Consider the following 26,178-nt stretch of genomic DNA (forward strand, 5'->3'; position numbering starts at 1 on the left):
CCACAGAACATTCTTGCCTCTTCATCCCAATTCAGAACATTCCCAAATTCAAAACTGTCCAGAGACCTATTAAAGAAATTGTGAACAGACTGAATCTTATTTTTTTTTTGAATTAAGGGGCAATTTAGCGTGGCCAATCCACCTACCCTGCACACCTTTGTGTTGTGGGGGCGAAACCCACGCAGACACGGGGAGAATGTGCAAACTCCACACGGACAGTGACCCAGAGCCGGGATCGAAACTGGGTCCTCGGCGCATGAGGTAGCAGTGCTAACCACTGCGCCACCGTGCGGAACAGGCTGAATCTTAAAACTGCTTCTTCCATCAAAATAAAACGAGTTTAAATTGATTTTCTTCCTCACCAATAGTGAAGGAATGGACATGATGTCTTCTTGAACATGATGTCTCTTGCTGGGTGTAATTCTAAGAGAGTTCAACTGGGAGACCTCACTCAGATGCCCTTCCTTGATGTGAGAGCTCAGGAAGTCAGTGTTAGCAGGCAGTTCAAATGTGGAAGCATCACAATGTCCTGAGCCACATACTCTCTCCACCAGGAGTGGAAACCTGGCTAATATTTCCCCTCACCGATCAGGGACCAGAAAGTGCTCAGCCTGGTTTAGATTAGCTAATATGACACAGAATGGTTAAGGAATCAGGGAAATAATCAATAACATATAATAATTATAAAATCATAAGATCATTGAATTGCAGCTTCATTATTGGAGGGTTCAGTTGGTCGCTGTGTTTGTATCAATTTCACTCTCTAACTTCCTCCTGTTTCCTTACTTTAATTTCACTGTTTAACACTTTTCCTTTTTGCAATTCCCTCTCAGAGTCTGTGACTGACTCTATTTCAGTTGCCATTTATGGTAACGTGCTCCATACTCTGGGAATGTTACAGTTTCCTCTTTCCTTACTGAATATATTTGTTGCACATCTGTAACCCATCCTTACCTTCTCCCTGCTGATACCCACCCACACCCTCTCCCTCCTCCCCACCCACACCCTCTCCCTCCTCCCCCACCCACACCCTCTCCCTCCTCCCCCACCCACACCCTCTCCCTCCTCCCCCACCCACATCCTCTCCCTCCTCCCCACCCACACCCTCTCCCTCCTCCCCCACTCACACCCTCTCCCTCCTCCCCCACCCACATCCTCTCCCTCCTCCCCCACCCACATCCTCTCCCTCCTCCCCACCCACACCCTCTCCCTCCTGTTACCCGTCTACACCCTCTCCCTCCTGCCCCCACCCACACCCTCTCCCTCCGGTTACCCGTCTACACCCTCCTCCCCCACCCACACCCTCTCCCTCCTTCCCACCCACACCCTCTCCCTCCTGTTACCCGTCTACACCCTCTCCCTCCTCCCCCACCCACATCCTCTCCCTCCTCCCCCACCCACATCCTCTCCCTCCTCCCCACCCACACCCTCTCCCTCCTGTTACCCGTCTACACCCTCTCCCTCCTGCCCCCACCCACACCCTCTCCCTCCGGTTACCCGTCTACACCCTCCTCCCCCACCCACACCCTCTCCCTCCTCCCCACCCACACCCTCTCCCTCCTGTTACCCGTCTACACCCTCTCCCTCCTCCCCCACCCACATCCTCTCCCTCCTCCCCACCCACACCCTCTCCCTCCTGTTACCCGTCGACACCCTCTCCCTCCTGCCCCCACCCACACCCTCTCCCTCTCCCTCCGGTTACCCGTCTACACCCTCCTCCCCCACCCACACCCTCTCCCTCCTCCCCACCCACACCCACTCCCTCCGGTTACCCGTCTACACCCTCCTCCCCCACCCACACCCTCTCCCTCCTGTAATCCGCTAACACCTTCTCCCTCCTCCCCACCCACACCCTCTCCCTCCTCCCCACCCACACCCTCTCCCTCCTCCCCACCCACACCCTCTCCCTCCTCCCCACCCACACCCTCTCCCTCCTCCCCCACCAACACCCTCTCCCTCCACCCCCACCCACACCCTCTCCCTCCACCCCCACCCACACCCTCTCCCTCCTCCCCACCCACACCCTCTCCCTCCACCCCCACCCACACCCTCTCCATCCTGTTACCCACCCACACCCTCTCCCTCCTCCCCCACCCACACTCTCTCCCTCCTGTTACCCACCCACACCCTCTCCCTCCACCCCCACCCACACCCTCTCCTTCCTCCCCCACCCACACCCTCTCCCTCCACCCCCACCCACACCCTCTCCCTCCTGTTACCCACCCACACCCTCTCCCTCCTCCCCACCCACACCCTCTCCCTCCTCCCCCACCCACACCCTCTCCCTCCACCCCCACCCACACCCTCTCCCTCCACCCCCACCCACACCCTCTCCCTCCTCCCCACCCACACTTTCTCCCTCCACCCCCACCCTCTCCCTCCTGTTACCCACCCACACCCTCTCCCTCCTCCCCCACCCACACTCTCTCCCTCCTGTTACCCACCCACACCCTCTCCCTCCACCCCCACCCACACCCTCTCCTTCCTCCCCCACCCACACCCTCTCCCTCCACCCCCACCCACACCCTCTCCCTCCTGTTACCCACCCACACCCTCTCCCTCCTCCCCCACCCACACTCTCTCCCTCCTGTTACCCACCCACACCCTCGCCCTCCTCCCCCAACCACACCCTCTCCCTCCTCCCTCACCCACACCCTCGCCCTCCTCCCCCACCCACACCCTCTCCCTCCTCCCCCACCCACACCCTCTCCCTCCTCCCTCACCCACACCCTCGCCCTCCTCCCCCACCCACACCCTCTCCCTCCTCCCTCACCCACACCCTCGCCCTCCTCCCCCACCCACACCCTCTCCCTCCTCCCCCACCCACACCCTCTCCCTCCTCCCTCACCCACACCCTCTCCCTCCTGTTACCCACCCACACCCTCTCCCTCCTCCCCCACCCACACCCTCTCCCTCCTCCCCCACCCACACCCTCTCCCTCCTGTTACCCACCCACACCCTCTCCCTCCTCCCCCACCCACACCCTCTCCCTCCTCCCCCACCCACACCCTCTCCCTCCTCCCCCACCCACACCCTCTCCCTCCTCCCCCACCCACACCCTCTCCCTCCTCCCCCACCCACACCCTCTCCCTCCTCCCCCACCCACACCCTCTCCCTCCTCCCCCCACCCACATCCTCTCCCTGCTGCTCAAGGCAGCCTTGCCTCTTTAATTAGATATCAGCAAACGTTGATATCTATCTCTCAGTGGCCATGCCCGAGTCATTGGAAGAGAACAAGATCCCCAAAGTCATAATTCAAGATCCATTAACTTACTCCCCAGTTTTTATCCCAGCTTTCAGCCGCTGTGCCGCTGATTCCTGTAATAGCACCGACCTAAATCTCTACAACACTACTGCAGTGTGGCATCTACCAAATGTCATCTGAAGATCCAAATATATTCAATTCACATTAATCTTTTGTCCATTTTCTTTGTCAATAATTTAGACAAAGAATTCAATTAAATTAGTCAAGCTATAAATCTGACCTGACAACGAATCGAGCCAAACCCTTTCCAAATGCACCCTCGTGCTATTGTAGATTATATTCTTTCAACAGTTTCCCTAACAAATTGAAAATGAAAAAATAAAACAGAAACGGGACCTCACAGCAGGGTGACACAGCGGTTAGCACTGCTGCCTCACAATGTCAGGGACCCGGGTTCAGTTCCGGCCTTCCGGTCTGTGTGGAGTCTGCACGTTCTCCCCGTGTCTGCGTGGGTTTCCTCCGGGTGCTCCGGTTTCCTCCCACAGTCCAAAGATGTTCAGGTTAGGTGGATTGGCCATGAAAAATTGCCCTTAGTGTCCAAAGGTTAGGATGGGTTACGGGGATAGGGTGGGGAGTGAGCCTGGGTAGGGTGCTCTTTCAGACTCGATGGGCCGAATGGCCTTCTTCTGCACTGTAGCGATTCTATGGATTCTATTCTATGGAAATGCTGGAAATATACAACTTGATATCTGGACAAAAGCGGCATGTTTATGTTCTGGGAGAAACTCCTTTATCAGCATGGACAGCGAATGGGTTTAATAACAATTGTTCCCGACTCTGGCGAGATATTTCATCACATGACCTCCAAAATCCCGCCTACGCGAACTCCCATTCCCAAATTCCATTCGGCTTCCCGGTCTCAAAGTCCCACAAATTCCCATTTCTAGCTCTGATATTGTTATACGAAGGAAACAAAGAGAAATAAACACAATTTATTTGAAAGTTACTGTAATTCTTTTCCTGGTTGTTTGCAGGAGTCACCAGGAAATTAATCTTTAATTCCTGCAGATTAGGTCGATCTTAATAACCTATAAATGAATTTTAAAATGACAGGGTTGTGAACTGCTGTACACACCACAGGTGGTTCAGTTCTGAAGCTGCTTGTAACTATTGCAAAACCGTGTGAGTGTATCGGGGAGAATCAGCTTTGGAATCGATGAGTCTGACTTATGGAGACATCCTGAAGTTTCAGTGAACTATTTTCAGTCACTCGGAAGTCAGTGCAAACCTGGTATGTTGGCACTTGACACGGAGCCTGTTTGCTGCATTGACCCTCTTCAGGCTAGGAAGCTGCAGGTTGTCCAAGAAGCAAGAAGTGGGAGAAATGCCAGGAGAAGAAATGTGTGGGCACTGGGTTCAAATATAAACAGTTAAAACGGCTATTTGCATCATGGCATCACCAACATTACTTCCAACCTAAGTTTATGCTGAAGTTTCGATTCAAATAAATAACGACAAAGAGTTGCTATTCCTTGCCAGCACAAAATGAAACAACAATTTCTGTTGTGGGGAGCACCTCTTACTTTGGTTTGGATGCTGTTGGTTGGAGAGCGGGAGAGTGTACACAGTTTCCACCTGAGCCTGGTGATCTGGCTCTCCTGTTGGTGAGCTGACGGTGAGCTGACTGCTGGCTGACAAAGTGGAAATCTGGCAGAATTTCCCGGTGAAGCCGGAAGGACAGAGGCACCGGTCCTTTCGTACGCACACCCCTCCATTCTGGCACCGAAGCAAACAGAGAACTGGAAGGAAAGAAGCCAAGGCTGAGCATTAGGAGCAAGTTAACTACAGCAGGAACAATTAAATCACACTGAAGATTATATTCCCCTCGTCTCTGGAAGCTGCTCACTCTTTGTGGGATACAGTTTCCACAGAAACCCCAGTCAAGGACCCGTGTCCCAGGAATGCTGCACACAGATAAAGGAGGAGGTCATTCGGCCCCTCGAGTTTCTTCCACTATTCAGTAAGATCACGGTTGACATGTGACCTAACCCCATGTATTTGCCCCAACACCCTGAATAACTTTGATTAACAAAAATCTATCAATCTCAGTTAATGATTGATTCAGCATCAACTCAGGAAGAGAGTTGGAACCTTATAATGTCCTTCATATATGCAAACATTTCCTTTTTTTAAGGGGCAGTTTAGCGTGGCCAATCCACCTGCCCTGCACACCTTTCAGGTTGTAGTAGCGAAACCCACGCAGACACGGGGAGAATGTGCAAACTCCACACGGACAGTGACCCAGAGCCGGGATCGAGCCTGGGACCTCGGCGCCGTGAGGCCGCAGTGCTAACCACTGTGCCACCCCTTGGAAATATTTCTTAACATGATTGCTGAAAGTTCTCATTGTACTTTGTGTACACTGTGCCCCCTCGCCCCAGACTCCACGACCAGTGCAAAACATTTCCCTCCATCCACTCCATCTGTTCCATTTTATATCTTGAGCACTTTGATAAAATCTCCCCAACTCTCTCAACTCTAGGGGGTGAATTGTCCACCGTCCCAGCCCAGTGTTCCTCAGCGGCGCGCACCCCCCCCCCCCCCCCCCCGGAATGCTCCCTTCTCGCCTCCAGCCAATGGGATTTCCCACTGCGGCCATTCCACGCTGCCAGGAAACCTGCGCTGCCGGCTGAACGGAGCATCCCGCCAGCGGAGAATTCACCCCGTCTTCTCTGGCAGCAAACAAGGTACGATTCCTACCCAGGGGGGTGGGGTTGACACGATGCAGATCACAATCCACTCACCCCTAGAGTCGGGCTGATTCAGGATGAAAATGTGATGCGAGCGACCCTGGATCACCCGGGAAAGCTGGAACCTCACAGATTGGGCGCACCGAATCCCAGAATGCAGTCCCCACCCACTTCTCACCTGCAAAGACCCTCCAATTGCTGGATGAAGGATCCCTCCCAATCACTGGCATCAGCATCTCCTTCCCCCCCCAGCTGAGCGGCACCCCACTATGGGGTCACCAAAGACTCTGCCACCTGCATACCCATGCCCTACCCCCCCCGCAGACGCCGCCCCATTCAGGCCCATCCCTTGTCATTGCCCCTGCTGGTGGCTAGCTGGCAGTCCCAACTTCGCATTGCACTGTCATGTCCCCAACCACCAAGGGGCTACAATGGCCTCTGAGCCACCTGGCGTGGTCTTCATACCTGGGGCGGGATTCTCCATCCCGCCAGACCCGTTCTCCGGTGCGTCGCGGCCCCACCGGCAGCGAGATCCTCCGTGCTGGCAGGCAGTCAATGGGGTTTCCCAATGTGGGCACCCTACGGCATCGGGAAATCCCTGGGTGTGGGTCTGCTCCCAGCAAAGCGGAGGATCCCGCTGACAGAGAATTCCTCTGCTGGTCACCGGTTTGACGGTGCAGCGATGGGTGGGAGAATTGGAGGAGCCGGGATAATCCGGCTTAAAACAGATCCTGCATTTTTAAACGAGGATTTGTGCCAAGTGGCGCGGGCCAGGAGCATTGGAAAATATTTGCCGCCCGGCCCAAATCCCATTTTGGGCATCTCCCGGAATTTCCCCAACATGGCGGGATTTGCACGGGCTCAACGTGGCCAGAGAATCGTCCCCTTCGTTTGTGTAAAAGCCTCTGTAATAACCCGTTAGTGTGATTACCACTCTCCCAGTCCCTGGTACCCCTGCTCCAACACCCGGACTCTGGGTACCCCTGCTCCAACACCGGGACTCTGGGTACCCCTGCTCCAACACCCGGGACTCTGGGTACCCCTGCTCCAACACCCTGGACTCTGGGTACCCCTGCTCCAACACCGGGACTCTGGGTACCCCTGCTCCAACACCCGGACTCTGGGTACCCCTGCTCCAACACCGGGACTCTGGGTATCTCTGCTCCAACACCCGGGACCCGGGACTCTGGGTACCCCTGCTCCGACACCCGGGACTCTGGGTATCCCTGCTCCGACACCCGGGACTCTGGGTACCCCTGCTCCAACACCCGGGACTCTGGGTACCCCTGCTCCGACACCCGGGACTCTGGGTATCCCTGCTCCGACACCCGGACTCTGGGTACCCCTGCTCCGACACCCGGGACTCTGGGTATCCCTGCTCCGACACCCGGGACTCTGGGTACCCCTGCTCCAACACCCGGGACTCTGGGTACCCCTGCTCCGACACTCGGGACTCTGGGTACCCCTGCTCCAACACCCGGGACTCTGGGTATCCCTGCTCCAACACCCGGGACTCTGGGTACCCCTGTTCCAACACCCGGACTCTGGGTACCCCTGCTCCAACACCCGGGACTCTGGGTACCCCTGCTCCAACACCGGGACTCTGGGTATCCCTGCTCCGACACCCGGGACTCTGGGTATCCCTGCTCCGAAACCCGGGACTCTGGGTATCTCTGCTCCAACACCCGGGACTCTGGGTACCCCTGCTCCAACACCCGGGACTCTGGGTACCCCTGCTCCAACACCGGGACTCTGGGTACCCCTGCTCCAACACCCGGGACTGTGGGTACCCCTGCTCCAACACCCGGGACCCGGGACTCTGGGTATCCCTGCTCCAACACCGGGACTCTGGGTACCCCTGCTCCAACACCCGGGACTCTGGGTATCCCTGCTCCAACACCCGGGACTCTGGGTATCCCTGCTCCAACACCCGGGACTCTGGGTATCCCTGCTCCAACACCCAGGACTCTGGGTATCCCTGCTCCAACACCCGGGACTCTGGGTACCCCTGCTCCAACACCGGGACTCTGGGTACCCCTGCTCCAACACCCGGGACTCTGGGTACCCCTGCTCCGACACCCGGGACTCTGGGTATCCCTGCTCCAACACCCGGGACTCTGGGTATCCCTGCTCCAACACCCGGGACTCTGGGTACCCCTGCTCCAACACCCGGGACTCTGGGTACCCCTGCTCCAACACCCGGGACTCTGGGTATCCCTGCTCCAACACCGGGACTCTGGGTATCCCTGCTCCGACACCCGGGACTCTGGGTATCCCTGCTCCAACACCCGGGACTCTGGGTACCCCTGCTCCAACACCGGGACTCTGGGTATCCCTGCTCCAACACCAGGACTCTGGGTACCCCTGCTCCGACACCCGGGACTCTGGGTACCCCTGCTCCAACACCCGGGACTCTGGGTATCCCTGCTCCAACACGCGGGACTCTGGGTACCCCTGCTCCAACACCCGGGACTCTGGGTATCCCTGCTCCAACACCCGGGACTCTGGGCATCCCTGCTCCGACACCTGGGACTCTGGGTACCCCTGCTCCGACACCCGGGACTCTGGGTACCCCTGCTCCAACACCCGGGACTCTGGGTACCCCTGCTCCAACACCCGGGACTCTGAGTATCTCTGCTCCAACACCCGGGACTCTGGGTACCCCTGCTCCAACACCCGGGACTCTGGGTACCCCTGCTCCAACACCCGGGACTCTGGGTACCCCTGCTCCAACACCCGGGACTCTGGGTACCCCTGCTCCAACACCCGGGACTCTGGGTACCCCTGCTCCAACACCCGGGACTCTGGGTACCCCTGCTCCAACACCCGGGACTCTGGGTACCCCTGCTCCAACACCCGGGACTCTGGGTACCCCTGCTCCAACACCCGGGACTCTGGGTATCCCTGCTCCAACACCCGGGACTCTGGGTACCCCTGCTCCAACACCCGGGACTCTGGGTACCCCTGCTCCAACACCCGGGACTCTGGGTATCCCTGCTCCGACACCCGGGACTCTGGGTATCCCTGCTCCGACACCCGGGACTCTGGGTACCCCTGCTCCGACACCCGGGACTCTGGGTATCCCTGCTCCAACACCCGGGACTCTGGGTACCCCTGCTCCAACACCCGGGACTCTGGGTGTCCCTGCTCCGACACCCGGGTCTCTGGGTACCCCTGCTCCAACACCCGGGACTCTGGGTACCCCTGCTCCAACACCCGGGACTCTGGGTACCCCTGCTCCAACACCCGGGACTCTGGGTACCCCTGCTCCAACACCCGGGACTCTGGGTACCCCTGCTCCAACACCCGGGACTCTGGGTACCCCTGCTCCAACACCCGGGACTCTGGGTACCCCTGCTCCAACACCCGGGACTCTGGGTACCCCTGCTCCAACACCCGGGACTCTCACTGCTATCCTGACACAGCTGAAACTCAACACTCAGAGAGTCAGGGGCAGGTGACCACAGAGCAAATTTTATCACTAATTTATATACTCAGGAAATACTTTCATCAAAAACTACTTTTGTTCTCCTGACTGTCTGAACTAGATTTGACGCCAGGTCTCTGTGAGGAAATGAAAGTTTAGGAACATCACGCAATGCACAGAATGATGCCGGACCGAGGCCCAGGGGGAGTGGATAGAATTTCGGAGTTTGAATGGAGGAGCGAGAGTCGATTTGCTGGCTGACATTTAACAGATGCTGCAGAGATTATGAGAACAGTCACACTATGATTTTAAATTCTATAATAGACATGGACAGATATAGATTTAATATATAGCAAGTGCAGGCTGATAGAAAACAGGGTGATCGGAAGATGGTAATATTTCAGTTAAGCACACACCAAACAGCCACTGTCATGACCCCAGGGCCAGTCCGCCCTCAATTCCAGCTCCACTTGACCAGGAGTTACATTGGTGAAATTAGATTTTATTTTAAATACCCGACGACCTTGGCTGAGCCCAAAATACTGCAGACCCCAGCTTGGTAGCGTTAACACAAATTTTAATGACTAATACCCATTTGCCAACCCCCTTCCTAATTACCCCCACTCTGTGCACACAGACACAGACACACACACACAGACACACAGACACACACACACACACACACAGACACACACAGACACACACACACACAGACACACACACACACAGACACACACACACACACACACACAGACACACACAGACACAGACACACACACACACAGACACACACACACACACACACAGACACACACACAGACACACACACACAGACACACACAGACACACACACAGACACACACACAGACACACACACACAGACAGACACACACACAGACACACACACAGACACACACACACACACAGACACACACACAGACACACACATACAGACACACACATACAGACACACACACATACAGACACACACACACAGACAGACACACACACAGACACACACACACACACAGACACACACACAGACACACACATACAGACACACACATACAGACACACACACATACAGACACACACACATACAGACACACACACACAGACACACACACACACACATACAGACACACACACACACAGACTACACAGAGGGGATAGGGTGGTTGAGAGATGAAGAAAATGTTCACAAAAGGACAAAGGGTCTCTGATGCACTCGGCTGCCTTCTAGTTAATGTCTTTCTGAAGGTTTAGACCTTGAGTTGGGCTCTTTCCTCTCCTTCATCTTGTGACGATTTTCACTGCCGACTCACAAAGACAGCAAGCAACCAGCAGCAGAGAGAGGGAGAAAAACGGATGCTCTTCCTTTCAGAGTCTAGAGACTTCGAGAAAGGTTGTCTGCTTTTTCTGTAGATTCGGCATCATTTTAATTTTACAGCAAAGCTGTGCTGGGCACTCACTGAGAACAATAAAGCGGTCTGTTACTGCAGCAGGTGAGAGAGGGAGAGACTCTTCCTTCTACTTCCAAAATCAAAACACTCCTGCCAAGCTTTCTCAAAAAGCCTCACCAATCACTGTCTGTTATCAGGCAGAATACTGTCCCTGGCCAACCCACCCGTTGCCAGCCAATCAATCAATCAGACTTTCTCCAAAGCTGGTTTCTAAGGTTTTGTTATAACCCACAGGAGACCTACGGGGTCGGACCGATTAGTCTCCCCATGATTCTCGTTGCGTATGAGCTTCCCCACTGTGAGGGGGAGACCCAATCAGCACGGCAATGGACACCAAGTATAAAAGCTCAGCCCGAGTGGGGGCCGAACAGAGAGGTCCCATCTGGGACCTTTGTACAACGAGAAAATAATTACTGATATAATAAATAACAAGTTTCTTTACGCCTCTCCTGTGGACTCCTCTGTGGTCACAATAGATTTACTCGGCACGGAAGAGTCTAACTTCTCCATTCCAAAACAAGACCTGGGAACACAATGTCTTTGAATCATAGACCATTCAGCCCACCGGGTCTGCACCAACCCTCTGAAAGAGCACCCTACTCATAGAACATAGAACATACAGTGCAGAAGGAGGCCATTCAGCCCATCGAGTCTGCACCAACCCACTTAAGCCCTCAATTCCACCCTATCTCCGTAACCCAGTAAGCCCTCCTATCATTTTTGGACACTAAGGGCAATTTATCAAGGCCAATCCACCTAACCTGCACGTCTTTGGACTGTGGGAGGAAACCGGAGCACCCGGAGGAAACCCACGCAGACACGGGGAGAGCGTGGAGACTCTGCACAGACAGTGACCCAGCGAGGAATCGAACTTGGGACCCTGGCGCTGTGAAGCCACAGTGTTAGCCACTATGCTACCGTGCTGCCTATTTCCCCGCCCTATCCTAGAACCCTATCCAACCTGGACACTAAGGGGCATTTATCATGGCCAATTCACCTAACCTACACATCTTTGGACTGTGGGAGGAGACCGGAGCACCCGGAGGAAACCCATGCAGATACGGAGAACGTACAAACTCCACACAGACAGTGACCCCAGGCCGGAATTGAACCCGGGTCCCTGGAGCTGTGAGGCAGCAGTGCTAATCACTGTGCCACCATGCTGCCCTGGCACTGTGAGGCAGCAGTGCTAATCACTGTGTCACCGTGTGGCCCTGCGCTGTGAGGCAGCAGTGCTAATCACTGTGTCACGTGCGGCCCTGCGCTGTGAGGCAGCAGTGCTAATCACTGTGTCACCGTGCAGCCCTGGCGCTGTGAGGCAGCAGTGCTAATCACTGTGCTACCGTGCGGCCTTGGCACTGTGAGGCAGCAGTGCTAAACACTGTGCCACCATGCTGCCCTGGCACTGTGAGGCAGCAGTGCTAATCACTGTTACCGTGCGGCCCTGCGCTGTGAGGCAGCAGTGCTAATCACTGTGTCACCGTGCGGCCCTGCGCTGTGAGGCAGCAGTGCTAATCACTGTGTCACCGTGCGGCCCCGCGCTGTGAGGCAGCAGTGCTAATCACTGTGTCACCGTGCGGCCCTGGCACTGTGAGGCAGCAGTGCTAAACACTGTGTCACCGTGCGGCCCTGCGCTGTGAGGCAGCAGTGCTAATCACTGTCACCGTGCGGCCCTGCGCTGTGAGGCAGCAGTGCTAATCACTGTGTCACCGTGCGGCCCTGCGCTGTGAGGCAGCAGTGCTAATCACTGTGTCACCGTGCGGCCCTGCGCTGTGAGGCAGCAGTGCTAATCACTGTGTCTCCGTGCGGCCCTGGCGCTGTGAGGCAGCAGTGCTAATCACTGTGTCACCGTGCGGCCCTGCGCTGTGAGGCAGCAGTGCTAACCACTGTGTCACCGTGCGGCCCTGCGCTGTGAGGCAGCAGTGCTAATCACTGTGTCACCGTGCGGCCCTGCGCTGTGAGGCAGCAGTGCTAATCACTGTGTCACCGTGCGGCCCTGCGCTGTGAGGCAGCAGTGCTAATCACTGTGTCACCGTGCGGCCCTGCGCTGTGAGGTAGCAGTGCTAAACACTGTGCCACCATGCTGCCCTGGCATTGTGAGGCAGCAGTGCTAATCACTGTGTCACCGTGCGGCCCTGGCACTGTGAGGTAGCAGTGCTAAACACTGTGTCACCGTGCGGCCCTGGCACTGTGAGGTAGCAGTGCTAAACACTGTGCCACCATGCTGCCCTGGCATTGTGAGGCAGCAGTGCTAATCACTGTGCCACCATGCTGCCCTGGCATTGTGAGGCAGCAGTGCTAATCACTGTGCCACCATGCTGCCCTGGCATTGTGAGGCAGCAGTGCTAATCACTGTGTCACCGTGCGGCCCTGCGCTGTGAGGTAGCAGTGCTAAACACTGTGTCACCGTGCGGCCCTGCGCTGTGAGGCAGCAGTGCTAATCACTGTGTCACCGTGCGGCCCTGCGCTGTGAGGCAGCAGTGCTAATCACTGTGTCACCGTGCGGCCCTGCGCTGTGAGGCAGCAGTGCTAATCACTGTGCCACCATGCTGCCCTGGCATTGTGAGGCAGCAGTGCTAATCACTGTGTCACCGTGCGGCCCTGGCACTGTGAGGTAGCAGTGCTAAACACTGTGTCACCGTGCGGCCCTGGCACTGTGAGGCAGCAGTGCTAAACACTGTGCCACCATGCTGCCCTGGCATTGTGAGGCAGCAGTGCTAATCACTGTGCCACCATGCTGCCCTGGCATTGTGAGGCAGCAGTGCTAATCACTGTGTCACCGTGCGGCCCTGGCACTGTGAGGCAGCAGTGCTAATCACTGTGTCACCGGGTGGCCCTGCGCTGTGAGGCAGCAGTGCTAATCACTGTGTCACCGTGCGGCCCTGCGCTGTGAGGCAGCAGTGCTAATCACTGTGTCACCGTGCGGCCCTGCGCTGTGAGGCAGCAGTGCTAATCACTGTGTCACCGTGCGGCCCTGCGCTGTGAGGCAGCAGTGCTAATCACTCTGTCACCGTGCGGCCCTGCGCTGTGAGGCAGCAGTGCTAATCACTGTGTCACCGTGCGGCCCTGCGCTGTGAGGCAGCAGTGCTAATCACTGTGTCACCGTGCGGCCCTGCGCTGTGAGGTAGCAGTGCTAATCACTGTGCCACCGTGCGGCCCTGCGCTGTGAGGCAGCAGTGCTAATCACTGTGTCACCGTGCGGCCCTGCGCTGTGAGGCAGCAGTGCTAATCACTGTGTCACCGTGCGGCCTTGCGCTGTGAGGCAGCAGTGCTAATCACTGTGTCACCGTGCGGCCCTGCGCTGTGAGGCAGCAGTGCTAATCACTGTGTCACCGTGCGGCCCTGCGCTGTGAGGCAGCAGTGCTAATCACTGTGTCACCGTGTGGCCCTGCGCTGTGAGGCAGCAGTGCTAATCACTGTGTCACCGTGCGGCCCTGCGCTGTGAGGCAGCAGTGCTAATCACTGTGTCACCGTGCGGCCCTGCGCTGTGAGGCAGCAGTGCTAATCACTGTGTCACCGTGCGGCCCTGCGCTGTGAGGTAGCAGTGCTAATCACTGTGTCACCGTGCGGCCCTGCGCTGTGAGGCAGCAGTGCTTAATCACTGTGTCACCGTGCGGCCCTGCGCTGTGAGGCAGCAGTGCTAATCACTGTGTCACCGTGCGGCCCTGCGCTGTGAGGCAGCAGTGCTAATCACTGTGTCACCGTGCGGCCCTGCGCTGTGAGGCAGCAGTGCTAATCACTGTGTCACCGTGCGGCCCTGCACTGTGAGGCAGCAGTGCTAAACACTGTGTCACCGTGCGGCCCTGGCATTGTGAGGCAGCAGTGCTAATCACTGTGTCACCGTGCGGCCCTGCGCTGTGAGGCAGCAGTGCTAATCACTGTGTCACCGTGCGGCCCTGCGCTGTGAGGCAGCAGTGCTAATCACTGTGTCACCGTGCGGCCCTGCGCTGTGAGGCAGCAGTGCTAATCACTGTGTCACCGTGCGGCGCTGCGCTGTGAGGCAGCAGTGCTAATCACTGTGTCACCGTGCGGCCCTGCGCTGTGAGGCAGCAGTGCTAATCACTGTGTCACCGTGCGGCCCTGCGCTGTGAGGCAGCAGTGCTAATCCCTGTGTCACCGTGCGGCCCTGCGCTGTGAGGCAGCAGTGCTAATCACTGTGTCACCGTGCGGCCCTGCGCTGTGAGGCAGCAGTGCTAATCACTGTGTCACCGTGCGGCCCTGCGCTGTGAGGCAGCAGTGCTAATCACTGTGTCACCGTGCGGCCCTGCGCTGTGAGGCAGCAGTGCTAATCACTGTGTCACCGTGCGGCCCTGCACTGTGAGGCAGCAGTGCTAAACACTGTGTCACCGTGCGGCCCTGGCATTGTGAGGCAGCAGTGCTAATCACTGTGTCACCGTGCGGCCCTGCGCTGTGAGGCAGCAGTGCTAATCACTGTGTCACCGTGCGGCCCTGCGCTGTGAGGCAGCAGTGCTAATCCCTGTGTCACCGTGCGGCCCTGCGCTGTGAGGCAGCAGTGCTAATCACTGTGTCACCGTGCGGCCCTGACACTGTGAGGCAGCAGTGCTAATCACTGTGTCACCGTGCGGCCCTGGCGCTGTGAGGCAGCAGTGCTAATCACTGTGTCACCGTGCGGCCCTGCGCTGTAGGCAGCAGTGCTAATCACTGTGTCACCGTGCGGCCCTGCGCTGTGAGGCAGCAGTGCTAATCACTGTGTCACCGTGCGGCCCTGCGCTGTGAGGCAGCAGTGCTAATCACTGTGTCACCGTGCGGCCCTGCGCTGTGAGGCAGCAGTGCTAATCACTGTGTCACCGTGCGGCCCTGGCGCTGTGAGGCAGCAGTGCTAATCACTGTGTCACCATGGGGCCCTGCGGTGTGAGGCAGCAGTGCTAATCACTGTGTCACCGTGCGGCCCTGCGCTGTGAGGCAGCAGTGCTAATCACTGTGTCACCGTGCGGCCCTGCGCTGTGAGGCAGCAGTGCTAATCACTGTGTCACCGTGCGGCCCTGCGCTGTGAGGCAGCAGTGCTAATCACTGTGTCACCGTGCGGCCCTGCGCTGTGAGGCAGCAGTGCTAATCACTGTGTCACCGTGCGGCCCTGCGCTGTGAGGCAGCAGTGCTAATCACTGTGTCACCGTGCGGCCCTGCGCTGTGAGGCAGCAGTGCTAATCACTGTGTCACCGTGCGGCCCTGGCACTGTGAGGCAGCAGTGCTAATCACTGTCACCGTGCGGCCCTGCGCTGTGAGGCAGCAGTGCTAATCACTGTGTCACCGTGCGGCCCTGCGCTGTGAGGCAGCAGTGCTAATCACTGTGTCACCGTGCGGCCCTGCGCTGTGAGGCAGCAGTGCTAATCACTGTGTCACCGTGCGGCCCTGCGCTGTGAGGCAGCAGTGCTAATCACTGTGTCACCGTGCGGCCCTGCGCTGTGAGGCAGCAGTGCTAATCACTGTGTCACCGTGCGGCCCTGCGCTGTGAGGCAGCAGTGCTAATCACTGTGTCACCGTGCGGCCCTGCGCTGTGAGGCAGCAGTGCTAATCACTGTGTCACCGTGCGGCCCTGCGCTGTGAGGCAGCAGTGCTAATCACTGTGTCACCGTGCGGCCCTGGCACTGTGAGGCAGCAGTGCTAATCACTGTGTCACCGTGCGGCCCTGCGCTGTGAGGCAGCAGTGCTAATCACTGTGTCACCGTGCGGCCCTGACACTGTGAGGCAGCAGTGCTAATCACTGTGTCACCGTGCGGCCCTGGCGCTGTGAGGCAGCAGTGCTAATCACTGTCACCGTGCGGCCCTGCGCTGTGAGGCAGCAGTGCTAACCACTGTATCACCGTGCGGCCCTGCACTGTGAGGCAGCAGTGCTAATCACTGTGTTACCGTGCGGCCCTGCGCTGTGAGGCAGCAGTGCTAAACACTGTGCCACCATGCTGCCCTGGCACTGTGAGGCAGCAGTGCTAAACACTGTGTCACCGTGCGGCCCTGGCACTGTGAGGCAGCAGTGCTAATCACTGTGTCACCGTGCGGCCCTGCGCTGTGAGGCAGCAGTGCTAACCACTGTATCACCGTGCGGCCCTGCGCTGTGAGGCAGCAGTGCTAAACACTGTGCCACCATGCTGTCCTGGCACTGTGAGGCAGCAGTGCTAATCACTGTGCCACCATGCTGCCCTGGCATTGTGAGGCAGCAGTGCTAATCACTGTGCCACCATGCTGCCCTGGCATTGTGAGGCAGCAGTGCTAATCACTGTGTCACCGTGCGGCCCTGGCACTGTGAGGTAGCAGTGCTAAACACTGTGTCACCGTGCGGCCCTGGCACTGTGAGGTAGCAGTGCTAAACACTGTGTCACCGTGCGGCCCTGGCACTGTGAGGTAGCAGTGCTAAACACTGTGTCACCGTGCGGCCCTGCGCTGTGAGGCAGCAGTGCTAAACACTGTGCCACCATGCTGCCCTGGCATTGTGAGGCAGCAGTGCTAATCACTGTGCCACCATGCTGCCCTGGCATTGTGAGGCAGCAGTGCTAATCACTGTGTCACCGTGCGGCCCTGGCACTGTGAGGTAGCAGTGCTAAACACTGTGCCACCGTGCGGCCCTGGCACTGTGAGGTAGCAGTGCTAATCACTGTGTCACCCTGCGGCCCTGCGCTGTGAGGCAGCAGTGCTAATCACTGTGTCACCGTGCGGCCCTGCGCTGTGAGGCAGCAGTGCTAATCACTGTGTCACCCTGCGGCCCTGCGCTGTGAGGCAGCAGTGCTAATCACTGTGTCACCGTGCGGCCCTGCGCTGTGAGGCAGCAGTGCTAATCACTGTGTCACCGTGCGGCCCTGCGCTGTGAGGCAGCAGTGCTAATCACTGTGTCACCGTGCGGCCCTGCGCTGTGAGGCAGCAGTGCTAATCACTGTGTCACCGTGCGGCCCTGCGCTGTGAGGCAGCAGTGCTAATCACTGTCACCGTGCGGCCCTGGCACTGTGAGGTAGCAGTGCTAAACACTGTGCCACCATGCGGCCCTGCGCTGTGAGGCAGCAGTGCTAATCACTGTGTCACCGTGCGGCCCTGGCACTGTGAGGCAGCAGTGCTAATCACTGTGTCACCGTGCGGCCCTGGCACTGTGAGGTAGCAGTGCTAAACACTGTGTCACCGTGCGGCCCTGGCACTGTGAGGCAGCAGTGCTAATCACTGTGTCACCGTGTGGCCCTGGCACTGTGAGGTAGCAGTGCTAAACACATTGTCACCGTGCGGCCCTGGCACTGTGAGGTAGCAGTGCTAAACACTGTGCCACCATGCGGCCCTGCGCTGTGAGGCAGCAGTGCTAAACACTGTGTCACCGTGCGGCCCTGGCACTGTGAGGTAGCAGTGCTAAACACTGTGCCACCATGCGGCCCTGCGCTGTGAGGCAGCAGTGCTAATCACTGTGTCACCGTGCGGCCCTGCGCTGTGAGGCAGCAGTGCTAATCACTGTGTCACCGTGCGGCCCTGCGCTGTGAGGCAGCAGTGCTAATCACTGTGTCACCGTGCGGCCCTGGCGCTGTGAGGCAGCAGTGCTAATCACTGTGTCACCGTGCGGCCCTGCGCTGTGAGGCAGCAGTGCTAAACACTGTGTCACCGTGCGGCCCTGCGCTGTGAGGCAGCAGTGCTAATCACTGTGCCACCATGCTGCCCTGGCATTGTGAGGCAGCAGTGCTAATCACTGTGTCACCGTGCTGCCCTGGCATTTTGAGGCAGCAGTGCTAATCACTGTGTCACCGTGCGGCCCTGCGCTGTGAGGCAGCAGTGCTAATCACTGTGTCACCCTGCGGCCCTGCGCTGTGAGGCAGCAGTGCTAATCACTGTGTCGCCGTGTGGCCCTGCGCTGTGAGGCAGCAGTGCTAATCACTGTGTCACCGTGCGGCCCTGCGCTGTGAGGCAGCAGTGCTAATCACTGTGTCACCGTGCGGCCCTGCGCTGTGAGGCAGCAGTGCTAATCACTGTGTCACCGTGCTGCCCTGCGCTGTGAGGCAGCAGTGCTAACCACTGTGTCACCGTGCGGCCCTGCGCTGTGAGGCAGCAGTGCTAATCACTGTGTCACCGTGCGGCCCTGGCGCTGTGAGGCAGCAGTGCTAATCACTGTGTCCCCGTGCGGCCCTGCGCTGTGAGGCAGCAGTGCTAATCACTGTGTCACCGTGCGGCCCTGCGCTGTGAGGCAGCAGTGCTAATCACTGTGTCACCGTGCGGCCCTGGCACTGTGAGGCAGCAGTGCTAATCACTGTGTCACCGTGCGGCCCTGCGCTGTGAGGCAGCAGTGCTAATCACTGTGTCACCGTGCGGCCCTGCGCTGTGAGGCAGCAGTGCTAATCACTGTGTCACCGTGCGGCCCTGCGCTGTGAGGCAGCAGTGCTAATCACTGTGTCTCCGTGCTGCCCTGCGCTGTGAGGCAGCAGTGCTAATCACTGTGTCACCGTGCGGCCCTGCGCTGTGAGGCAGCAGTGCTAATCACTGTGTCACCGTGCGGCCCTGCGCTGTGAGGCAGCAGTGCTAATCACTGTGTCACCGTGCGGCCCTGCGCTGTGAGGCAGCAGTGCTAATCACTGTGTCACCGTGCGGCCCTGCGCTGTGAGGCAGCAGTGCTAATCACTGTGTCACCGTGCGGCCCTGCGCTGTGAGGCAGCAGTGCTAATCACTCTGTCACCGTGCGGCCCTGGCACTGTGAGGCAGCAGTGCTAATCACTGTGTCGCCGTGTGGCCCTGCGCTGTGAGGCAGCAGTGCTAATCACTGTGTCACCGTGCGGCCCTGCGCTGTGAGGCAGCAGTGCTAATCACTGTGTCACCGTGCGGCCCTGCGCTGTGAGGCAGCAGTGCTAATCACTGTGTCACCGTGCGGCCCTGCGCTGTGAGGCAGCAGTGCTAATCACTGTGTCACCGTGCGGCCCTGCGCTATGAGGCAGCAGTGCTAAACACTGTGTCACCGTGCGGCCCTGCGCTGTGAGGCAGCAGTGCTAATCACTGTTTCACCGTGCGGCCCCGCGCTGTGAGGCAGCAGTGCTAATCACTGTCACCGTGCAGCCCTGCGCTGTGAGGCAGCAGTGCTAATCACTGTGTCGCCGTGTGGCCCTGCGCTGTGAGGCAGCAGTGCTAATCACTGTGTCGCCGTGCGGCCCTGGCACTGTGAGGCAGCAGTGCTAATCACTGTGTCACCGTGCGGCCCTGCGCTGTGAGGCAGCAGTGCTAATCACTGTGTCACCGTGCGGCCCTGGCACTGTGAGGCAGCAGTGCTAATCACTGTGTCACCGTGCGGCCCTGCGCTGTGAGGCAGCAGTGCTAATCACTGTGTCACCGTGCTGCCCTGCGCTGTGAGGCAGCAGTGCTAATCACTGTGTCACCGTGCGGCCCTGCGCTGTGAGGCAGCAGTGCTAATCACTGTGTCACCGTGCGGCCCTGCGCTATGAGGCAGCAGTGCTAAACACTGTGTCACCGTGCGGCCCTGCGCTGTGAGGCAGCAGTGCTAATCACTGTGTCGCCGTGCGGCCCTGGCACTGTGAGGCAGCAGTGCTAATCACTGTGTCACCGTGCGGCCCTGCGCTGTGAGGCAGCAGTGCTAAACACTGTGTCACCGTGCGGCCCTGCGCTGTGAGGCAGCAGTGCTAATCACTGTGTCACCGTGCGGCCCTGCGCTGTGAGGCAGCAGTGCTAAACACTGTGTCACCGAGCGGCCCTGCGCTGTGAGGCAGCAGTGCTAATCACTGTGTCGCCGTGCGGCCCTGGCACTGTGAGGCAGCAGTGCTAATCACTGTGTCACCGTGCGGCCCTGCGCTGTGAGGCAGCAGTGCTAATCACTGTGTCACCGTGCGGCCCTGCGCTGTGAGGCAGCAGTGCTAATCACTGTGTCACCGTGCGGCCCTGCGCTGTGAGGCAGCAGTGCTAATCACTGTGTCACCGTGCGGCCCTGCGCTGTGAGGCAGCAGTGCTAATCACTGTGTCACCGTGCGGCCCTGCGCTGTGAGGCAGCAGTGCTAATCGCTGTGTCACCGTGCGGCCCTGCGCTGTGAGGCAGCAGTGCTAATCACTGTGTCACCGTGCGGCCCTGCGCTGTGAGGCAGCAGTGCTAATCACTGTGTCCCCGTGCGGCCCTGCGCTGTGAGGCAGCAGTGCTAATCACTGTGTCACCGTGCGGCCCTGCGCTGTGAGGCAGCAGTGCTAATCACTGTGTCACCGTGCGGCCCTGCGCTGTGAGGCAGCAGTGCTAACCACTGTGTCACCGTGCGGCCCTGCGCTGTGAGGCAGCAGTGCTAATCACTGTGTCACCGTGCGGCCCTGCGCTGTGAGGCAGCAGTGCTAATCACTGTGTCACCGTGCGGCCCTGCGCTGTGAGGCAGCAGTGCTAATCACTGTGTCACCGTGCTGCCCTGCGCTGTGAGGCAGCAGTGCTAATCACTGTGTCACCGTGCGGCCCTGCGCTGTGAGGCAGCAGTGCTAATCACAGTGTCACCGTGCGGCCCTGCGCTGTGAGGCAGCAGTGCTAATCACTGTGTCACCGTGCGGCCCTGCGCTGTGAGGCAGCAGTGCTAATCACTGTGTCGCCGTGCGGCCCTGGCACTGTGAGGCAGCAGTGCTAATCACTGTGTCACCGTGCGGCTCTGCGCTGTGAGGCAGCAGTGCTAATCACTGTGTCACCGTGCGGCCCTGGCACTGTGAGGCAGCAGTGCTAATCACTGTGTCACCGTGCGGCCCTGCGCTGTGAGGCAGCAGTGCTAATCACTGTGTCACCGTGCGGCCCTGCGCTGTGAGGCAGCAGTGCTAATCACTGTGTCACCGTGCGGCCCTGGCGCTGTGAGGCAGCAGTGCTAATCACTGTGTCACCGTGCGGCCCTGACACAGTGAGGTAGCAGTGCTAAACACTGTGCCACCATGCTGCCCTGGCACTGTGAGGTAGCAGTGCTAAACACTGTGCCACCATGCTGCCCTGGCACTGTGAGGCAGCAGTGCTAATCACTGTGCCACCATGCTGCCCTGGCATTGTGAGGCAGCAGTGCTAATCACTGTGCCACCATGCGGCCCTGCGCTGTGAGGCAGCAGTGCTAATCACTGTGTCACCGTGCGGCCCTGCGCTGTGAGGCAGCAGTGCTAATCACTGTGCCACCATGCGGCCCTGCGCTCTGAGGCAGCAGTGCTAATCACTGTGTCACCGTGCGGCCCTGCGCTGTGAGGCAGCAGTGCTAATCACTGTGTCACCGTGCGGCCCTGGCACTGTGAGGTAGCAGTGCTAATCACTGTGTCACCGTGCTGCCCTGGCATTGTGAGGCAGAAGTGCTAAACACTGTGCCACCATGCGGCCCTGCGCTGTGAGGCAGCAGTGCTAATCACTGTGTCACCGTGCGGCCCTGCGCTGTGAGGCAGCAGTGCTAATCACTGTGTCACCGTGCGGCCCTGCGCTGTGAGGCAGCAGCGCTAATCACTGTGTCACCGTGCGGCCCTGCGCTGTGAGGCAGCAGTGCTAATCACTGTGTCACCGTGCGGCCCTGCGCTGTGAGGCAGCAGTGCTAAACACTGTGTCACCGTGCTGCCCTGGCATTGTGAGGCAGAAGTGCTAAACACTGTGCCACCGTGCGGCCTTGGCACTGTGAGGCAGCAGTGCTAATCACTGTGTCACCGTGCGGCCCTGCGCTGTGAGGCAGCAGTGCTAATCACTGTGTCACCGTGCGGCCCTGGCACTGTGAGGCAGCAGTGCTAATCACTGTGTCACCGTGCTGCCCTGCGCTGTGAGGCAGCAGTGCTAATCACTGTGTCACCGTGCGGCCCTGCGCTGTGAGGCAGCAGTGCTAATCACTGTGTCACCGTGCGGCCCCGCGCTGTGAGGTAGCAGTGCTAATCACTGTGTCACCGTGCGGCCCTGCGCTGTGAGGCAGCAGTGCTAATCACTGTCACCGTGCGGCCCTGTGCTGTGAGGCAGCAGTGCTAATCACAGTGTCACCGTGCGGCCCTGCGCTGTGAGGCAGCAGTGCTAATCACTGTCACCGTGCGGCCCTGCGCTGTGAGGCAGCAGTGCTAATCACTGTGTCACCGTGCGGCCCTGCGCTGTGAGGCAGCAGTGCTAATCACTGTGTCACCGTGCGGCCCTGCGCTGTGAGGCAGCAGTGCTAACCACTGTGTCACCGTGCGGCCCTGGCACTGTGAGGCAGCAGTGCTAAACACTGTGCCACCGTGCGGCCCTGCGCTGTGAGGCAGCAGTGCTAATCACTGTGTCACCGTGCGGCCCTGCGCTGTGAGGCAGCAGTGCTAACCACTGTGTCACCGTGCTGCCCTGGCACTGTGAGGTAGCAGTGCTAAACACTGTGCCACCATGCTGCCCTGGCATTGTGAGGCAGCAGTGCTAATCACTGTGTCACCGTGCGGCCCTGGCACTGTGAGGTAGCAGTGCTAAACACTGTGTCACCGTGCGGCCCTGGCACTGTGAGGTAGCAGTGCTAATCACTGTGTCACCGTGCGGCCCTGCGCTGTGAGGCAGCAGTGCTAAACACTGTGCCACCGTGCGGCCCTGCGCTGTGAGGCAGCAGTGCTAATCACTGTGCCACCATGCTGCCCTGGCATTGTGAGGCAGCACTGCTAATCACTGTGCCACCATGCTGCCCTGGCATTGTGAGGCAGCAGTGCTAATCACTGTGCCACCATGCTGCCCTGGCATTGTGAGGCAGCAGTGCTAATCACTGTGTCACCGTGCGGCCCTGCGCTGTGAGGTAGCAGTGCTAAACACTGTGTCACCGTGCGGCCCTGCGCTGTGAGGCAGCAGTGCTAATCACTGTGTCACCGTGCGGCCCTGCGCTGTGAGGCAGCAGTGCTAATCACTGTGTCACCGTGCGGCCCTGCGCTGTGAGGCAGCAGTGCTAATCACTGTGCCACCATGCTGCCCTGGCATTGTGAGGCAGCAGTGCTAATCACTGTGTCACCGTGCGGCCCTGGCACTGTGAGGTAGCAGTGCTAAACACTGTGTCACCGTGCGGCCCTGGCACTGTGAGGCAGCAGTGCTAAACACTGTGCCACCATGCTGCCCTGGCATTGTGAGGCAGCAGTGCTAATCACTGTGCCACCATGCTGCCCTGGCATTGTGAGGCAGCAGTGCTAATCACTGTGTCACCGTGCGGCCCTGGCACTGTGAGGCAGCAGTGCTAATCACTGTGTCACCGGGTGGCCCTGCGCTGTGAGGCAGCAGTGCTAATCACTGTGTCACCGTGCGGCCCTGCGCTGTGAGGCAGCAGTGCTAATCACTGTGTCACCGTGCGGCCCTGCGCTGTGAGGCAGCAGTGCTAATCACTGTGTCACCGTGCGGCCCTGCGCTGTGAGGCAGCAGTGCTAATCACTCTGTCACCGTGCGGCCCTGCGCTGTGAGGCAGCAGTGCTAATCACTGTGTCACCGTGCGGCCCTGCGCTGTGAGGCAGCAGTGCTAATCACTGTGTCACCGTGCGGCCCTGCGCTGTGAGGTAGCAGTGCTAATCACTGTGCCACCGTGTGGCCCTGCGCTGTGAGGCAGCAGTGCTAATCACTGTGTCACCGTGCGGCCCTGCGCTGTGAGGCAGCAGTGCTAATCACTGTGTCACCGTGCGGCCTTGCGCTGTGAGGCAGCAGTGCTAATCACTGTGTCACCGTGCGGCCCTGCGCTGTGAGGCAGCAGTGCTAATCACTGTGTCACCGTGCGGCCCTGCGCTGTGAGGCAGCAGTGCTAATCACTGTGTCACCGTGTGGCCCTGCGCTGTGAGGCAGCAGTGCTAATCACTGTGTCACCGTGCGGCCCTGCGCTGTGAGGCAGCAGTGCTAATCACTGTGTCACCGTGCGGCCCTGCGCTGTGAGGCAGCAGTGCTAATCACTGTGTCACCGTGCGGCCCTGCGCTGTGAGGTAGCAGTGCTAATCACTGTGTCACCGTGCGGCCCTGCGCTGTGAGGCAGCAGTGCTTAATCACTGTGTCACCGTGCGGCCCTGCGCTGTGAGGCAGCAGTGCTAATCACTGTGTCACCGTGCGGCCCTGCGCTGTGAGGCAGCAGTGCTAATCACTGTGTCACCGTGCGGCCCTGCGCTGTGAGGCAGCAGTGCTAATCACTGTGTCACCGTGCGGCCCTGCACTGTGAGGCAGCAGTGCTAAACACTGTGTCACCGTGCGGCCCTGGCATTGTGAGGCAGCAGTGCTAATCACTGTGTCACCGTGCGGCCCTGCGCTGTGAGGCAGCAGTGCTAATCACTGTGTCACCGTGCGGCCCTGCGCTGTGAGGCAGCAGTGCTAATCCCTGTGTCACCGTGCGGCCCTGCGCTGTGAGGCAGCAGTGCTAATCACTGTGTCACCGTGCGGCCCTGCGCTGTGAGGCAGCAGTGCTAATCACTGTGTCACCGTGCGGCCCTGCGCTGTGAGGCAGCAGTGCTAATCACTGTGTCACCGTGCGGCCCTGCGCTGTGAGGCAGCAGTGCTAATCACTGTGTCACCGTGCGGCCCTGCACTGTGAGGCAGCAGTGCTAAACACTGTGTCACCGTGCGGCCCTGGCATTGTGAGGCAGCAGTGCTAATCACTGTGTCACCGTGCGGCCCTGCGCTGTGAGGCAGCAGTGCTAATCACTGTGTCACCGTGCGGCCCTCGGCTGTGAGGCAGCAGTGCTAATCCCTGTGTCACCGTGCGGCCCTGCGCTGTGAGGCAGCAGTGCTAATCACTGTGTCACCGTGCGGCCCTGACACTGTGAGGCAGCAGTGCTAATCACTGTGTCACCGTGCGGCCCTGGCGCTGTGAGGCAGCAGTGCTAATCACTGTGTCACCGTGCGGTCCTGCGCTGTGAGGCAGCAGTGCTAATCACTGTGTCACCGTGCGGCCCTGCGCTGTGAGGCAGCAGTGCTAATCACTGTGTCACCGTGCGGCCCTGCGCTGTGAGGCAGCAGTGCTAATCACTGTGTCACCGTGCGGCCCTGCACTGTGAGGCAGCAGTGCTAAACACTGTGTCACCGTGCGGCCCTGGCATTGTGAGGCAGCAGTGCTAATCACTGTGTCACCGTGCGGCCCTGCGCTGTGAGGCAGCAGTGCTAATCACTGTGTCACCGTGCGGCCCTCCGCTGTGAGGCAGCAGTGCTAATCCCTGTGTCACCGTGCGGCCCTGCGCTGTGAGGCAGCAGTGCTAATCACTGTGTCACCGTGCGGCCCTGACACTGTGAGGCAGCAGTGCTAATCACTGTGTCACCGTGCGGCCCTGGCGCTGTGAGGCAGCAGTGCTAATCACTGTGTCACCGTGCGGCCCTGCGCTGTGAGGCAGCAGTGCTAATCACTGTGTCACCGTGCGGCCCTGCGCTGTGAGGCAGCAGTGCTAATCACTGTGTCACCGTGCGGCCCTGGCGCTGTGAGGCAG

General features: G+C 59.1%; 1 protein-coding gene across 3 annotated transcripts in view; it reads right to left on the bottom strand.

The window, feature by feature from the left end:
• ltbp4 (latent transforming growth factor beta binding protein 4) overlaps nucleotides 1–26,178 on the bottom strand; it is a 504,953-nt gene that overhangs the window by 209,313 nt on the left and 269,462 nt on the right. For all 3 annotated transcript variants that reach the window (XM_072489893.1, XM_072489894.1, XM_072489895.1), the window contains one exon: nucleotides 4,789–5,004. In XM_072489893.1, coding sequence (XP_072345994.1) covers nucleotides 4,789–5,004 — 216 coding nt within the window. The remainder of the gene's footprint in view (nucleotides 1–4,788; nucleotides 5,005–26,178) is intronic.

Source organism: Scyliorhinus torazame, chromosome 25, assembly GCF_047496885.1.
Source record: "Scyliorhinus torazame isolate Kashiwa2021f chromosome 25, sScyTor2.1, whole genome shotgun sequence".
NCBI lineage: Eukaryota > Metazoa > Chordata > Chondrichthyes > Carcharhiniformes > Scyliorhinidae > Scyliorhinus > Scyliorhinus torazame.